Below are 15,470 nucleotides of genomic sequence, written 5' to 3' on the forward strand. Positions count from 1 at the left end.
ATTTTTTTTTTCCCCACCCCCCCCCCCCCCCCCAAAAAAAATTCTACTTAAATATCGAACCTTTTTGAGTCTTCCTAGCATAGTTAACTTACTACGTACCACACAATTTATTTTTCGCCTAATTAAAATTAATTAGAGGAATTTTCATTGGGTGTCAAAATTTGGCTATGCATTATAAAAAATGTCACCTTTCAAATTTTCTATCAAAAATGTCAATTTAGGACATTTTTTACCCTATGAATTGTTTGAATACCTTATATATCCTTGTACAAAGCCTGTGTATTGTGTCAGAATATTGTGTCAGAATGAAATAACAATATGTTGAAAATGAAATGACAATATGTCAGAATGAAATGACAGCATAGCTTTTAAATCACTTACCACTGGACTGTCGTTCCCGACAGTTAGCATCAGTAATTATCAACAGATTAAATGAAGTTTTCGACAGATGAACTATCGGGAACGACAGTTCTTTCCTTTACCTAAGTTCAGTTCCACAATTTGAACTTTGGTTCTAACATTGCACGTGTGTTTCGCATTAACATGTATGAAATGCTATGATCTCATAATTTGTTGATTGACTTGTAGCTGTTTATGCTTGATTGATTCATTCATTTTCTGTATTCCAGTTTCAGTGGTTTGTTTCGTATTTTTTGTTCATTGTGCTTGATTGATGAATTCATTTTCGCCTTGAAATATCATTTTTGTTTCCCACATGAAGTGGTCAGAGATCCATGTGCACGATGACAATTATGAAAAATTGCGTTCATCAATTGACTTCCATGATAACTTTGATCATATTGATGTTATTATTATTTATTTATCTAAAATGTATGACTGCTTTACACATTACTGGGGTCACAAGAGAAACAATGAATTTATATGAGATACGCGATAGTTGATCATCGTTCGACGTTGTTGGATGAAGTCAGAATATCTGTTAATGCGTAGTCTTATTCTTCATATTTCTATGTTCGACAATTTAATCACCGACCCGTACTTCGACTTCGGTTTGGTAAGGCTGCTACCACTGTGTAGTATGATTCAAATGCAGATGAAAGTCGATTTGGTAAGGTTGCTACCACTTAACATTTGCATAAATCTTTTTGGTATTTTTTCCCTTCAAATATATTTCAAAAATGAGGAGCATCATGATTAATAGTACTTTCAAAAGGGGACATGAAGGGTAAGTTGGACATTTTCCACAAAAAAGTGACATTTTTAATAAAATTAAGTGCACATGCAAATTTTTTATGCATTTTCAAAAAAAGTGACATTTTTTATAATTCCCCTTAAAATTATTGAATCTTTTATCTTGAAAAATAAAGACACCATGTCCCTTTGATATTGTGAGTATCATAAATAGCGACAACCAAAGCTAAAGCAAGAACCTGAAATTGTGAATATTTTATTGCATTGTGGATGGTGACATTTTAAGCGGTGGGACATGTGAGAATATAAAAGTATTCTAAAAAGTGTAAAGCGACGCATGATAAAGCATGAAAGCTAAGTTTCGACCTTGGTTAGCCTAGGCGAGGTCCAAGTGTAAAAAAATTGTAGAAAAAAGTGCTTTCTTATTTTAATATTATTTTGAATTTTTAAATCAATTAATTTTTTTTTTAATTAAAGAGAAAAAGCATAAAAAAAAACCTATGGAAACATGAATTTCATTTCAAAACTATCCTTTTTATTACTTGAATCCTTTGTTAAGCAGACCTATACATACTCTGTCTGCTTGTATGCACAAGACAAATTTTGACATATACCCAAAAAATCTGAGAATTTCTAACCCAGTGACAGAGTTAAACTTTGATTGAACTTGTATCCTTTCTAACTATTTAGGGGACGAAACCTATGTCCCAACAAAATAATCTTGAAATGCTATAGTAAAAGGATAATTCCATGCTTAAACCAATTGGACTATAGGGTATTTTTTTGTTCGGTGTCTTTTGAGTCATAAGCGAGGGTATTACACTTGTCAATCGTATATACACAACCAAACGAATCAGGGTCCCTCAACTGTCAACTTACATTAATTCTTTAAGATCAAATCTGTTTTCGAAAAAACATTTTGCCGAACAACCCAAATCTTTCGAAATCCAATAATGAACAATTTTCCAATAAAATCCAAGCAAGAATCCCATCCGAGTCATGCCTATGTTACGTTCTTGGCTGGGGATGGCGATTATGTGAAAGGAGTGGTGGGGTTGGCTAAGGGTTTGAGGAAAGTGAAGGCTGCTTACCCAATTGTGGTAGCGGTTCTGCACGATGTGCCGGAGGAGCACCGCCGCATGCTGGTGGAACAAGGTTGTTTGGTCCGTGAGATTGAGACTGTTTATCCCCCTGAGAAAGAGACTGACTCTCAGTTTGCTTGGGCGTATTATGCTGTCAACTACTCCAAACTTAGCCTCTGGAATGTTAGCTTTTATGCCTTCTTTCTTTTATTTGTATTTTGATTTTTTAACCACGTATATTTGCATGTTTGGTAAGAACAATTGGACCATACGTTTACATCTTCAAATTCATCCAACTCGATGTACCAAACATGCAATTTTATTGCATGATGGGAGTCTATATGATGTACAAAAAGTTTTTTGATTTGGAGTGCAGTTTGCAGAATACAAGAAAATGATATACCTGGATGCAGATGTACAAGTTTTTGGCAACATTGACCACCTGTTTGAGTTAGAACATGGCAGTTTTTATGCTGTAATGGACTGCTTATGTGAGATGCATGGTAAACAGTGCAAGGAGAAGGTTCAATGGCCTCAAGAGTTGGGTTCCAAGCCCCCATTCTATTTTAATGCTGGCATGTTTGTTTTTGAGCCCAATCCCTTCACTTATCATAATCTCTTGAAGGCGCTCAAAATAACTCCTGCTACCCCTTTTGCTGAGCAGGTAATTAACTTAACATATACCGCGTGGCATATTTGTTACATTAGAGTTTAGACTGAACAATATCAGATGCGATTAAAAAGAAAAATAAGCCCTTCATGGGTGACCGAGTTGGTGGAGTAGGTGAGCGTGGAGGCTTTTGGTCACGAGTTCAATTCTCTCTACCAAAACTTTCTCGATCGAGCCTGTCGCACAGAGCTTGCTTAGTGTGGTTTGTAGGCTATTGCATCAACCCGAGGGTTAACCGAGTGCGCACTCAAAAGGGTAGCGGCTGCGGATTTCCCGTCATAAAAAAATAAAAATAAATAAAAAAGAAAAAGAAAAAGAAAAATAAGTTCAAATTTGTGTTCTATCTTGTGCGTAGTGTGTTTGTGTAGTCGGATAGGGAGAACAAGTTAATTCCATCGTGGTCATACTATTTAGTATCAAGTGTTGGTAAATGTATCCAAGATAATGGAAAAGAAAACAAAAGAAAAAGAATCAAGAGCACCAAAATATGGTAAAAATGCTCGAACACGTAATTATTGTCCTCAAACGATATTTGTTCCATCTAGTATTAATTTGGTGCTTAAAGGAACTCACAGAAAAATAATTTGAAGGATTGAATCAAGCTTTAAAGAAGAAAATACTTAAGCACTAGTGTTTTATTTTCAAAACTTAATGAACATAAATGGGGTTTGAATATGTTTTGAGAATTGAGGAAATCTCTTGATTGTGGAATGAATTGTTTGTTTTTCAATTATTGATTGTGTTTAGGAATGGAAAACTAACTCCTATATATAGTTTTCTATCAGTACACCACAAAAAGTATCAGTGATTCATGGAAACTTAATATTTTTCATGAAAAGCTACCAAAAAAATAAGCCTTAACGGCTAGTTTCACATGCATGAGTATGGTATAACCAATTTTTGCTTCAATTTCTGTTGATGGGCCAAAATGCCTATCGACCAAATTTTTTCATTTCAATTCCATCTTATGTTAGACCCATTTAAGTGGTCCAATTCTTCATCAATATGATTTTGAACCCACTTGTTCAAAATTATATCGATCACATATGCAAAATAGTAACACTTATGCATAAAGATTAGATATTTTTTGATTTAAATTTAACCATAATATAATTTCCATAATGTATATTCGGAAATCCTGGTAGTATGATAACATTGATCCAGTTATTCCTTGTGATGATATCGACGAAAATACATGCACAAGTATTATTCACAAGTTCCTCAAACTTGCTTAGCGGCCTGTTCGTTGAACTTTTAAGAGATAAACTCCAACTTTTTATTGAAGCGGCATTACTTCTAAGTTTATCTAGGTAAAGTTCTTTCAGTATCTTTGTTACATTTATAAATGTTGTACTTAGTATTGAATTTCATTAAGAGTTTAAAATTCAACCCTCATTCAAGTAATTACCAGCATTATATAATTAGGATGGGTTCTTACACAAATCATAATACTGAAATTATCCACTAATCAAATGACTTGTTGTTATTCTTTGAATCTGTAGATTATTGTTTTAGTAATGACGGTAGGGTTGCCGTATTATTATTATTATTATTATTTAAATTTAGGAGTTTTAACCCCCATCACTTTCGAAGGAAATACTAATAAATCTCTACTAAGAGGTTTAGTTTTAACCCAGCGTTCCTATTTGATTTAACATACTTAGAAAATTTATTTAACTATTGATTAATTTCCTTCAATAATAATGCTTTAGACTTATACGTCGAGACTTCTCGTTGTATACTTCATTATATGCTTTTGCTAATGTGGAGTTGACTATCACATGTGATAGATATATAAGATGTATTCTTCGGAATCAAAAGTATATTATATAGAAGATCCTTAAGTCACCCAACTTCTTTCTTGGTTTCAATTAATACCACAAAATTAGATTTCATTGTTGAATGTTTTATGCATATTTATTACTAAGATCTCAAAAACAAAAACAAAAAAAAAAAACCAAAAAAAAAAAAAACCAAAAACCAAAAAAGAAAAAGCAAAAAAAAAAAAAAAAAAAAAAAAACCAAAAAAAAAAAAAACCAAAAACCAAAAAAGCAAAAGCAAAAAAATAAAAATAAAAACAAAAACAAAAACAGAAATTTTCTAAGAGTAAACAGCCAACTCGAATTAAATTTTTTTTTTACCATTACTAGATATCCAACCAACATCAGTAAATCCTTCTAATATAATTGGGAGTTTGAAATATTATAGACCTAAGTTTTTTATTTTCGTTAAATAATCAAGAACTCTCCAATGGCCTTCTAATGTTCCTTGCTTAGAATATTAGTAAATTTACTAAATTTCACTACTATATAAAAAGTACAATGTTTCACTACTGTAGAAAGAACAATAGGTTCTTCCATTTGTCTCACTGTAGCTTTTTTTTTTATTCAGAGAAAGCAACGACGTCGTTTATCTTACGTGTTTGATACAATGACTTTGTTGCTTTTCCTCAATTTACGCGGCGTGGAGGATTATGTCATAGAGTCCTCTTTACTCTTTCTCCATTTTTACATGCTACAGTCATGCCTCTCTATTTCTCCACACTAATTCAAGAGCGAAAGTGTGAATTCCATAAATATATGGTGGAAAATATGTTTGAAGAAAAATAAATTTTAAAAAATGAAGACCAAACATGTTAACAAATGAATATATTTATTTTTTGAAAAATAAGTTTTTATTACCATTTTATTTTTATCGTGAAATGATTCTAATCTTAATAAGATAGATTGTATTTCAAAATTACATAATCTATCAAATATAATTTTTAAAATTAATTTTTGTAAAGTAATATGTTTTTATGATTTTTTTTTAATAAAGTAATGTTATGGAGGTTCAAGCATGAACCTCTGTAATGCCTCCATTAAACGGAGACTCATGTTGAGACCTCCGTAATTTTGGAGGCCTCATTACGGAGGCTCATGCTTGAGCCTCTAGAATTCTGGAGCCTTCGTAATTACGGAGGCTCCAACGTGTATTTTTTTATTTTCTTTTTCTATCATTGACTCTCAGTACAATAATTTAATTTTATTTAATCAACTTAATTTTTTTAATATTCTTAAAATAAAAATATATAAAATAATGGAGGTTACTCTTTCTCCATTTTTACACGCTACAGTCATGCCTCTCTATTTCTCTACATTATCTCTTTCACTATTTTCTCACGCTATCAACCATGTATCTTTAGAAAGTTTATTTTTGAGCACATAAGTAAGTTTAAATAAAAATATTATTTTTATATATGTGCGTAAAAGATATATAGTAACCATTTGGTTGACCAAAAAATAACATCAATTAAAATGTTTACAAACCGTTTAAATAATAATTTATTGAGGGGGTTAATTTAAGAGCAAAAGTATGAATTCCATAAATATATGATTGAAAATATATTTGAAAAAAAAAATAAATTTTAAAAAATGAAGATCAAACATGTTAACAAATGAATATATTTATTTTCGAGAAATGAGTTTTTATTATCTTTTCATTTTTATCATGAAATGATTCTAATCTTAATATGTTAGATTGTGCTTCAAAATTACATAATTTATCGAATATAATTTTTAAAATTAATTTTTATAAAGTAATATATTTTTATGATTTTTTTTTTGATAAAGTAATAATGGAGGCTCAAACATGAACCTCCGTGTAACAGAGGCTCATGTTATGGAGGTTCAAGCATGAGCCTCCATGTAACGGTGGCTCATGTCTTGAGCCTCCATAATTGTTATGGAGCATTATGGAGGCTCATGCTGATGCTTCCAAAATTATGAAGGCTCAAGTATGAGCCTCCATAACCTATTATATTATAAAATTAATAAAATTTAATTATTTTTTATTTTTTTGTGTTACTGTATTTCACTTTACTAAAAAAAAATCATAAAAATATATTACTTTATAAAAAGTAATTTTAAAAATTATATTTGATAGATTATATAATTTTGAAGCACAATCTAACTTATTAAGATTAGAATCATTTCATGATAAAAATGAAATGATATTAAAAACTCATTTCTCGAAAAATAAATATATTCATTTGTTAATAAATAAAAATATTATTTTTATATATGTACGTAAAAGGTATATAGTAACCATTTGGATGATCAAAAAATAATATCAATCAAAATATTTACGAACCGTTTAACTAATAATTTATTGAGGGGGTTAATTCAAGAGCAAAAGTATGAATTCCATAACTATATGTAAAAAAAAATTCGCTTAAAGTTATTTAAAAGTAAAAAAAAAAACCTTATAATTGTAAAAATTACTTGTAACTTAACAATATATTAACTTAAAAATTTGGAGTAAATATTTAAATATATTTAATTTTTAAAATTAAATATTAACTTATATGTTAAATAAATGATCTATAAAATATCATTTAAATAAAAAAAATATCAAATGAATCTCTTCATATTTATTATGGAAACTTGATCTCTCCATGAGATCAAGCCTCGGTATCACGGAGGAAAATCCTCCGTGACACGGAGGCTTGATCTGGAGAGATCAAGTCTCTTGTTATGGAGAGATCAAGCCTCCGTATTATGGAGGATTGAGATTTCCAAGCATCGAGATTAATTTTTTTCTTTGAATTTGTTTATTAGTAATATTTTTATTTGTTGATATTTTTTGCTATCACTATTTATTTCCAACAATCACTTTTATGTAAGAAATTATTAATAAATAAAAATACAAACAAAAAATATTTGTAAAATGTAAGAAGTTACTTATAAATAAAAAAATCTACAATTTTGACACTAATAAAAATACAAAACTCGTGTAATGCACATATCAAAGACTAGTACTAATTATAAATGTTGTGTATGATCTTGTGGATTGAATTGTATACATAAGACTACCTATAGCATTTGTACACTCAAGTTGAACAATAGCTTTTTCATCATTCTTTATAACCTTAGAACTTGGATCAAGAGGGATACTAAACTCTTTTATATTCAAGTGCTGAACTTATTTATTACATTTTCTATATAATGTGATTGATTTAAATAATAGTCCCCTCTAGTTTTTTATTTTTGATAACCAATATGGTATCTACTTGTTAAAATCCTTTATTTTGAATGTGAAATATAGAAATCTCTTTATTTCTTTTATCTTGTTCATATGATTACTTATAATCAACATGTTATTGACATATAAACAAATAAATGCTACATATTTATCACATACTTTGAAATAAAAATATTTATCTACACTATTATGCACGAAACCAAAAGAAACTATTGCTAATCAAATTTCTCAGGCAATTCTTTGGTGCTTGTTTTGGACTATATAACGATTTTGCTAACTTGCATATTTTATATTCACTTTCGGATAAAACAAAACCCTTTCCATTGCTCTATATAAACCTATTCATCGAGATCCCTATTTAAAAATGTTGTATCAACATCCATTTTACGAACATGCAAGTCATATATGGATGATAATGCGAATAATATCTTACTTGATGTTATTCTAGCTACCGTTGCATATATATAAAAATAATATATTCATTCCTTTTGTCGATAATTTTTAACTATGAATCTAGCTTTAAAGGAATTAAGAGAACCATCTATATAATATTTTCTCCTAATTACTCATTTAGTTGCATCTTTCCAAAAGATATTATTACAAAAAGTCATAGCTTTTTAATAGGTTTTAGGATCAATTTTCACTTATGGAACAAAATGTATTGTTCTAATAATATTCTTCTCATTTACCTCTACTAAGTAAAATAAAATAAGTTGAGAATCAATTTCATTTGGTCCTAATGTTTTTTCAATACGAGTTCTTTTACTTCTTCGAGGCTCATTATATTTATCAGCATCTTGAGAAGATGTTTCATCTTGTGTTGTACTAGAGCTAGAAATCTCATTATGAGTTTTCTTTAAGTCATTATCCAAAGATAGTGAATTCTCAAAAATTTCCGAATCATTTGATTCCGTTATCACATTGGTCTCCAAATTTAATAATTTATATGATTTGATATCACTAACATAACTAACAAAAGCACATTTGATGCTTCTTGGACCAAACTTGGTCCTTTTAGGGTTCAAATTCTTACAACACTTTGAAATATTCAATGTTTCATTTTCTTCATTTTCAAAATTCATAAAGGTTTCTAAGCTTTATGAATTTTGAAGAAATCCTATTTAATATTCTATATGCACTCAATAAAGTTTCATCCCACAAGTTAAATGACAACTTATCATAAGTAATATGATATTTATCATTTCAACTAATGTTCTATTTTTCCTTTTAGTCAAACCATTTTGTTCAAATGTCCAAGGTGTTAAATAGTGATATACCATTTTTTGTTGACATGAATGAGTTAAAATCACTAAAAAAGTATTCTTCTCCTCTATCACTTCTAAGTATTTTTATTTTCTTGTTTAAATAATTTTCAACTTTATTTTTATAAGTTTTAAACATATCAGAGACTTCATGTTTATGTTTCATTAAATAAACATAAGATATCTAGAGTGGTCATCTATAAATGTAATAAAATATCTATTTTCTCCTCTAGTTAACATGTCATTTAGTTCATATATGCCCGAATAAATAAGTTCTAAAATGTGGAGTCCTATTTGTAATTTGATAAGGCTTCTTTACCATTTTAGATTCTACACATTCTATATTCATTAGCATTATTCGCATTATATAAAAGCATATCATATTTTAAAATTCTTTTCAATGTAATAACACTTATATGACCTAATATAGCATGCCACAATGTAAAAGAGTAAGTCAAGTAAGAAAAATCAACTTTATTATTATTGTTGTTGTTGTTGTTGTTGTTGTTGTTATTGTAAATAGTACCCAATTTAATCATTTCTTCACTAGAATAGCATTTTTCGACAAATATCTCATTCAAGATATTACAATTATTATTTTTGTTGTTTTGTTATTGTTATTATTGTCAGCAATATTCAATTTGATTATTCCTTCATTAGAATAGCATTATTCAACAAATTTTCATTTAGGGATAGTACAACTTTTTTGGAGTCATAAACACTTTTAATGCCCAATTTTTTAAGTGATCTCTACTAATTAAGTTCCTATTCATTTCTGGAACGTATACATTTGTTAGAGTAATGGTTTCTCTAGAAGTGAAGATGACGTCCACATTTCATTTCCTAATCACTTTGGAGTGACATTCGTTATTCATTTGTTCTCTATTTGATTCATGATAAATCATGAAGAGTGACTTATCATTTGATACATAAACTGGGAACTTTGCCCTTGATAGCAATGATTTTGTTCATGATAGCCACAATATTATCTTCATCAATGGATTTCACTTTTCCTTTTTTCTTATATTGTTTTCGATGTCGACTTTCCTTTGCAAAAGATCAATGTTTTTCGCGAACAAAACGATCTCCCTTGGGATTCTTAGACTTTTTATAGTCCTTATTAGAAGATTTCCTCTTGTTTTGTTTGTTGAAGGGTTCGATTTTTTTTTTCACGACATTGGCCTTTGGCCTTTGAAGTACCCTCATAAGAATTTTCACTCTTATCAATTATCCTTGATTATTCCTCAATTCGAAGATGTTTCTAAATTTGTTCTAAAAAATAATTTTTGAAGCTATGAAGAATTGTCTTTCAATATCATTTCCAAGTCTCAAGGAGTTAAGCAATGATTACTTTCACTTTGAAGGAATCCAAAAGTTCAACCTCGATCACCTTTAATTTGTTGACAAGAACTTGTAATTCGTATAGTTGGGGAATAAGGAGAATATTCTCAAGAAACTTAAAATCGAAATACCTTAATATCAAGAATATCCTATACGTTCTTCTTCAGTTTTGTATTTGTTCTCTAAAGCATTTCAAATTTCTTTTGCCGGAGATTTGTTGGTGTAAAGATCATACAACCTAACAGATAGTGCATTAAGTATATGACCACAACAAATCAATTCATTCTTTTGACGCTTTCGTCTTTTTGCTATTATGGCATTGGTATTTTTATCTGATGGTTCTGAAAGTAGACCAAAAGAAAATTAATATGTACAAAATCTTCAACTTCGTGAAAAGAAACTTCAACTTGTTTTGCCACCGAGTGAAATTTGTTCCATCAAATCGATCCAACCAAACAAGATCTAGATTCGTGAGTTTGATTGTAGGTTATGGTTGTCTAGTTTTCCACAGAAATTATAATTTGAGACTGTTGGAATGTAATTCAAAGACAATGGAGAGAGAGAGAGAGAGAGAGAGAGACAAAAAAAAAAAAAAGAAGAAGATGAAGCAAGAACACCAAAATATGGTAAAAAGGATCAAATACATAGTCGTTGTCTTCAAACGATATTTGTCCCCTCTAGGATCAATTTGATGCTTAAAGGGACTTACGACAAATAGTTTATAGGATTGAATCAAGCTTTGAAGAAGAAAACACTTAAGCATTGGTGTACTACTTCCAGTACTAAATGAACACAAAGGAGGTTTGAATATTTTTTAAGAATTGAAGAAATCTCTTGATTTTGGAATGAATTGTTTATTTTTAAAGTATTGATTGTGTTTAGGAATGGAAAACTATCTTCTATATATAATTTTTCATCAACACACTATGAAAAGGCTCTGATGATTCATGAAAAGCTAAGATTTTAAATGAAAAGCTGCCAAAAAAATAAACAAGAAAATCAATCTTAATAACTAGTTTTTATCCCCATGCGTATGCATGGTAATAAGCCATGTGTGAGCACGGTAGAAGCATTTTTTGCTTCAGTGTGTGCAGACAGTACGTGCGTATCAACCAAATTTTTTCATTTCAATTCCATCATATCTTAGGCCCATTTAAGTGGCCCAATTATTAATCAATATTATTTTGAACAACAATTACAACATCAAGTACTAATCATGTGCTTATGGCATGTTAATTATGCAGACAACACTATAACTTATAGAACAAAAGAAGGAAACGCTTGTTACTTCACGCAATATTATCATGTAATTACCCCAAATATATGATATATATTTTATGTTGGACAAGATAGTACTAGATAGGATTAAAGAAAGACCAAATTCAATTCTTCTACTAGTCAATAGTGTCTAGTAGTGTGGACCAATGACGGCATATCCAGCACAAAGTATACTCTGAATATGCTGTATAAGATTGCTTAGATAGCTTATGTTTTCTTTTCATCTATTTCAAAAATACTACATACATCATTCATTCAAGTGTTCTGATTTCTTGACTTAAATGGATCCAAACCGTTTCATTTGTAGGACTTTCTGAACATGTATTTTCGAGACATTTGCACGCCGATTTCTCCCATTTACAACACGTTGGTAGCGATGTTGTGGTGCCATCCAGAGGAAGTCGAGCTCGAAATGGCAAAAGTAGTTCACTTTTGTGCAAAAGGCTCAAAGCCATGGAGGTACACTGGCAAAGAAGATAACATGGACAGAGAAGAAATTAAGATGCTAGTAGATAAATGGTGGGATATTTACAATGACAAAACATTGGATTACAAGAAAAAATAGTCTCAATGTTCCTTCTGGTAATGGTAAAGCTAAAGATAACAAGTTTGGAAATAGTAGTTTTTAGGACGCAACTGCTACATCTGCTGCTTAGGAAAGATGTTGTTTTTGTGTTGAATAAGAGCTATGGTTATCCATGTTTTGCAAAGAAGTTGAATGGTGTGTAATTTCTCATGTATTTTGTTGGTAATTAATTCTACTTTGGAGTATATCAATCTAATTATGCTCGACTGCTTCTGGGAGGCTGCTTGAGTGGAAGATTGTATCTGTGATTCTAGACGAAGACTATGGTATATTGAGAGTAGATTGAAGTTTACATAAAAGCTTCTCTATGAGATACAAGCATTAAGACTGCAGTTATCTAATTTTGTTTTCGTGTGCAACATATTGTTATTGAACTAGATAGAATATGTAAAAGTGCAGATAAATGATAGAAAAATCCAACAATTCGAACCAACTAGCCTAAGCTTCTTCTTTGACAATGTTAAGATGTAACTTCGAAGTAGATAGACGTCCAGAGTCGAGAGAGAATGGTCAACATATTATTTTTATACAAGGGCGGAGCCGAGGGGACAAAAAAAAATTATAATGAACTGATACCCTAAAAAAATATTCATTAGAAAAAAATGAATTTTCTTAATTTTTTTGCCTTTACAAAATTAATTGGGCTTAGGGACAGGTTTGAGCTTAGACTAACTAACTAACAAAAGTAGAAATGTTAAACCAATGAGCCCAAAAAGTTGCTTTCTGAATAGTCGGCCTTGAAATTTTAGAGGCTAAGTTGATGGTGTTAATTGCCCAATAATAACTAAACTTAAATTTTTGTTTTCGATTGCTCACTAAATTCTAATATATTGAGTTTTGGCCACTAAATTTATTTAAATGTTGGACATTATTCATTGACATGACATTTGTTTTAAACTTCTAACGGAATTGGTAACATGGCTAACGGAATGCATAGATAGAGGCGGAGCCAAGAATTTTGTCCAAGTGCGGGCAAAATTTTAAGGTCAAACTTTTCGATCATGGATTTAATGATATTACGACAACGTTAAAAATGACATAGCGACAACACTAATAAAATGATTATCTTTTTCCTTATTTTAGGATTAGTAGCAAGTTGTGTAACATGAAAATCTCTTTTATTCGATATTTCATCATCAACATTTTCTACAAACGACTTTCTTTTAAAGAATCTCTACATTGGCACTTCATGCAAAAATGAACCATATGTGACAATTAAATAGTAATTGATAAAAAAAATAACTACTAGTTTTTACAAATTGGTAGAACACCAGAAAATCAACACTAATTGTTTAAATAATTGACAATAATCAAGATTTTAAGAATCCATCACAATATTACCAATATTCAATCAAGAAAGTTTTTGCTGCAAATTTGAGGGTCCAATGGATTGTGGATTTAAGGAAAGAAAAGAACTTTGAAAATATTTTCTTCAAAAGAAAATGGATTATAATTTTCTCTTGGGTTTCAACTTTTTCATTTTGGGTTGAGGTAAATTAATATATGGATTGGGCTATAAATAAATGAGATACCCGATATTTCAACAAAAACAAAAAGAAGAATTAGATTGAGTATGGGCATGGGCCAAAAGTCTAGTGCGGATTTGCTTGCACTGGACTGTGAAAGGCTCCGCCCCTATGCATAGGTAGCGTCCCATTTCGCCGCTACCAATTTGCCGTAACAAAAGTGACTTTCATTGCTCACAAAACATTGGAAAACGTCTTCAATTACTCATTATACTTTGAAAATGTTTTCGATTGCTCATTGAATTTGAGGTTGTCGAATTTCGGTCACTGAGCTTATACAAATGATGTCGGCCTATTATTCGTTAAAAAATATGTACTACAAGCAACGTGTCGCGTACAAGTAACAAGTCCGAGGTGTCGACCCTACAATGAATAATTATATAATTACACAATAGTTAAATTTAATTTTAACCACGAAACACAAAAAAATTGAATTTTGCAAATAATGAAAATAGCTTAGAATTCTACAAAAATAAATATCAAATAATAAAATTGAGGAAAGATCTTATGCCTATAACCAAAATTTATAAGGCTTATAACTTTAATAACTAAAATTTGACAACCTCAAAATTCAATGAGCAATCAAATAAATTTGTGAAAGTATGGTGAGCAATCGAATATGTTTTCCAAATTTTAGTGAGCAATGAAAGATGATTTCTTACGAGCAATTTGGTAACAAAGTAACAAGATGCCACGTGTGTATTCCATTAATCACGTCAGCAATTCCGTTGATGTTTGAAATTGATGTTATGATTGTGAATAATGTCTAATATTTGGATAAGTTTAGTTATCAAAACTCGACACTATAAATTTCAATAAACAGTCGAAAACAAAAACATAAGTTAAATGATCATTGGACAATTAACTCTAAAAAATGGGCCCCTATAAATTATTGATAAAACTCTACAAAATATTAAAAATAATAAATTAAAACTTTCAAATAATCAAATATCACAAGTCTACATATCTATTCCTTTTTTTTATACAAACAATTAGCCTTTCATGCTTATAGGTAATTAGTTTCATCAAAGAAGATAAAACATCGAGTTATCATCCAAAAACTATTTTCAAATAAAGAAAATATAAAGAAATATTTGTAAACGATATACTAGTCTAGGACGCTCGAAAATAGTGAGAGAAGTCAAAGCATCATTATAACAAAAACGAGATGTAACAATTGGAAAACCAGATAAATTTTAAAAATTCATAATAAAATTGAAAAAATACCAAAAAATAAAAAATACAAGGGGCATAAAAATTATAGCAAAAAAATACGCATATATTTCATTGTTACTGCCAAAGACGGTAAACGGAAGCTAGAGAATTGTAGAGGGTTAAATGAAGAATTGAGGATAACTAAACCACCATAGAAGATAAAAGAAAATTTTGAAAGGTCATCTAATAAACAAAAGAAATGACAAAAAAAGGAGAAAGAAAACGAAGAGTTAGACTAATAAACAAAAGAAATGACAAAAAAAGGAGAAAGAAAACGAAGAGTTAGACTGAAAAATAGAGGGGGGGGGGGGGGTGGGATTTTTTTTTTTTTTTTT

At 30.0% G+C, this 15,470-nt stretch overlaps 1 protein-coding gene across 1 annotated transcript in view; it reads left to right on the top strand.

Moving 5' to 3' along the window:
• Positions 1–2,105: 2,105 nt before the first annotated feature.
• The window catches only part of LOC111379018 (galactinol synthase 2-like), a 16,359-nt gene continuing 2,994 nt past the window's right edge, over positions 2,106–15,470 (top strand). Inside the window, exons 1-3 of the mRNA XM_023002330.1 lie at positions 2,106–2,417; positions 2,611–2,898; positions 12,116–12,365. Of these exons, the coding sequence (XP_022858098.1) occupies positions 2,106–2,417; positions 2,611–2,898; positions 12,116–12,365 (850 nt within the window). The remainder of the gene's footprint in view (positions 2,418–2,610; positions 2,899–12,115; positions 12,366–15,470) is intronic.

Source organism: Olea europaea, chromosome 3 (assembly GCF_002742605.1).
Source record: "Olea europaea var. sylvestris chromosome 3, O_europaea_v1, whole genome shotgun sequence".
Classification (NCBI taxonomy): domain Eukaryota; kingdom Viridiplantae; phylum Streptophyta; class Magnoliopsida; order Lamiales; family Oleaceae; genus Olea; species Olea europaea.